The sequence below is a fragment of the Gekko japonicus genome, unplaced genomic scaffold, assembly GCF_001447785.1.
Source record: "Gekko japonicus isolate JY-2015 unplaced genomic scaffold, Gekko_japonicus_V1.1 scaffold626, whole genome shotgun sequence".
Lineage (NCBI taxonomy): Eukaryota > Metazoa > Chordata > Lepidosauria > Squamata > Gekkonidae > Gekko > Gekko japonicus.
In genome coordinates, this window is record NW_015170911.1 from 853,549 (window position 1) to 856,835 (window position 3,287).

The following is a 3,287-nucleotide window of genomic DNA, read 5'->3' on the forward strand; positions in this document are numbered from 1 at the left end:
CAGCCGCTATAAGCCTTCCTTGGGTAGTGAAGGGCGGGGTATAAATCCAACTTCTTCTTCTTCTTCTTCTTCTTCTTCTTCTTCTTCTTCTTCTTCTTCTTCTTCTTCTTCTTCTTCTTCTTCTTCTTCTTCTTCTTCTTTTTCAAGAGCCATTTCTGTCAAGAGTTCTCTCAGCCCCACCCACCTCACAGGGTGTCTGTTGTGGGGAGGGGAAGGGAAAGGAGTTTGTAAGCCGCTCTGAGACTCCAAGTGAAGGGCGGGGTATAAATCCAATCTCTTCTTCTTCTTCTAATATTTTCTCCCCTGCCCACAGCTCTTTAGGGTTCTATCTTTCCTTTCAAGACCATCTACTAACTTAGGTAAAAAGTAAATAACTGCTCTGTTCAGAATGGCAGCAAGGATAACAAGCAAGCATAAGAAACTTCTAGCCTCAGTTCAAGAATCCTTCACACTGGCACAACACTGTGGGTGGCCAGCCATCTACCTGGGTACCAGAGGAACTACTAGTCCTATGCTTTCCCTGTCAATCTCTCTTGTTCCTTCTCCTCCTCTTCTTTTCCTATGGGTCATTGGAAAGTATAGTTTGTTTTTTTCAAATACAGCATGAGCTAAAGATAGGACAATAGATATATTAGAAATCAATCCAATTTGGGCATATTGTAGGTTATCCTTGATAAATTAGTTTAAATGTTATTCCTTCCTTTGTTATGATGTTTTGTATAAACATGTATTATGGGAATTAAAAGCAAAATAAAATACAAAAAAAAAAAACCAGAGCCCCACCCACTGGGTCACAAGCCCCTATGGAGCTACCAGTTTGCTGCTTTTTGGAAGGACATACTGCTAGCAAAAAAAATACAGCATGAGCAGAGAGGATTCCTCATCACCCTTAAAATTATCACCTGAGTGCCTGGACTACTGAGCCATTTGTTTTGAACTGGTTGCCACTTTTTGTGTTTAAGAATTCCATTCTGATTCATGGCCCAGGCAAGCTTGATCTCATCAGATTTTGGAAGCTAAGCAGGGTCAACTCTGGCAAGTACTTGGATGGGAGACCGCCTTGAAATACCAGAGGCAGGCGGAGGGGTCAGGTTTTATTCAGCCACCTCTCTGACTATCCTCCAGGCCTCCAGTAAGAGTCAGTCACCAGAAGTCACATGACTTTCAGGTGCACACAGAGTCAGTCACCAGAGGTTGCTATGACTTCCAGATGCATGCACACATACACATATGCACATATTTTTTAAAAAGCAGCTAAGAGATTCTAAGTTCTGGTTTGGTTCCAGTTCAATGAAAAACACTCCATGAACTGTTTTTTTGAGTTACTGTTAGGTTTGACTTCCTGTGGAAGAGTATTATTTTGACTTTCAGTTGTTAATTTTACCCTATATTACCACTTTTAGTAATTGTACCTCTTCCCCCTACAAATAGTCACTACATTAGACAAGCATAGGATTGAGAGCTGGTTATCCCTGAACTAAATGCAGTGGGCTTTCCCCCTCTTTTATTTCAACATGCTGGCAAAAATAGGTCCTATGGTAACATTCCAGAGTAGTCACGTTAACTTTATGGCAACCAAAGCAACAAATAGTCTTCTGGTGTCTGCCAACTGAAGGTAACATTCATGAAGTACAGTTCATGAAAACTGTCAATAAATGGTTACCTTTCAGGTGCTACTAGACTGAAAGATTCTGTCATGAAAGTAAAGTTTCCCACCTTTCACATCACCATTTCATTTATTCAGCATTCAGGAAGCAAAAAGAATTCATGTAGAACAGGGCTAGGGAACTGCTGGCATGCATGCATCTCCCTGGCACAAAGGCCATTTTACTTGCCATCCAGGGATAGTTCTCTACTCAAGCAACTGGCAGAACTGCAGTGTGGGGAAAGGCAACAGGCATGGCTTATGAGCACCATCACCACCCAGACCTGCACGATACTAGTCAAGTGCAAGGCAAATCCCTGAGATGTCAGCAGTATTTCTGAGGGCTGACTTGCTCAAAACATCTCTGGCCAAGTACAACCCTTATTTCCCACCCCCACTGTCATTTTGTTAGCCCACACACCAATATATTTACTGGTAGACACCAGATTTGTTTTGCCACTTGGCCCAAATTCACCCTAATCCCCAGTGCAATAAACCAGTACCTGTAAAATGCATAGAGAACCAGAAGATTTCCTGTAATTCCAATAGTACCAATTACAAGAACACAGGAGCCTACAGTGTAAAGGACGTGAGCAGGGACGTCTACTTTTGTTCGGTGCTGAGTTTCCATATTCTGTATCTGGAAGAAAGCAAGAGAGGAAACCAAATGTTGATGGTACTTTTATGACTGACAGTGCTATGGAGCATGTTCAGTTAGGATTGGGCAGATGCTGGTTCCAATTTCCACTCAGCCATCTCACTCAGTGACCTTGGGTCAGTTGTGGTTTCCCCCTAGTCTAATCGACTTCACAGAGTGATTGTGAGGATAAAATGACAGAGGGGGAATGCTGTTTACTTCTCTGAGCTCCTTGGAGAAAGAAAAAGATAAAAATGTGCTAGACAGATTCATTTGTTGAAGAAAATGATTAAAATATGAGATACACAGCTCTCCTCAAACATTTGTTCGTTAGTCAAACAAACTATTATAATACATATGCTTTTTCATTAATATGAAAAGGGGAGCTGATATGCTCTCAGAGAAAAACCTCCATTGACCCAGATCGTGCTGTCCTTGCATATTCATACAGGTGTTTCCTGTCCATAAGGGAGAAATAATGGTCTCTTAGAGCCTGCTTGGATTTAACCATTCCCCACGGACACATGATGAGACCAGAGGTGTGCATTAGACCTTCCATACACAGATACAATGTACCAATTAGGACTGGGACCACAGGGATAACGGAGGAGAGAGAATCTGACATTATATCCCTGCAGAGCTCCTGCCCTCAAATCTCCAGGAATTTCCCAGCTTGGAGTTGGCAACCCTACATGGACACAAGTGAACCTCGTAGACAACGTTCAGAAAGTAAAGCTGCCTTTGGGATGCCGTTAGATTGGCTTTCTGCAATAGAACATGTTCATCAAAGTACATGAAAACTGTATTATGGATCCAATCACACTATAGTGACAGCCACTAGCTATATCCCCCAGTTATGAGGAAAGAAGGGCTTGCCTAAGTCTGGAAGGCACAAAACTCCCAGCTGAATGCCTGCTTCACACAGCTTGTGTCGTAGCCAGCCTATCCAAGGTTGCTGTCACCTGCGAAATTCCTGAAGATGGGGGGGGAGTGCCTGAGGAGAGG

At 42.7% G+C, this 3,287-nt stretch overlaps 1 protein-coding gene across 1 annotated transcript in view; it reads right to left on the reverse strand.

The window, feature by feature from the left end:
* The window catches only part of OPN4 (opsin 4), a 40,275-nt gene extending 37,993 nt beyond the window's left edge, over positions 1 to 2,282 (reverse strand). Inside the window, exon 1 of the mRNA XM_015418685.1 lies at positions 2,149 to 2,282. Coding sequence (XP_015274171.1) covers positions 2,149 to 2,276 — 128 coding nt within the window. The 5' untranslated portion in view covers positions 2,277 to 2,282. The remainder of the gene's footprint in view (positions 1 to 2,148) is intronic.
* Between the last annotated feature and the right edge of the window lie 1,005 nt (positions 2,283 to 3,287).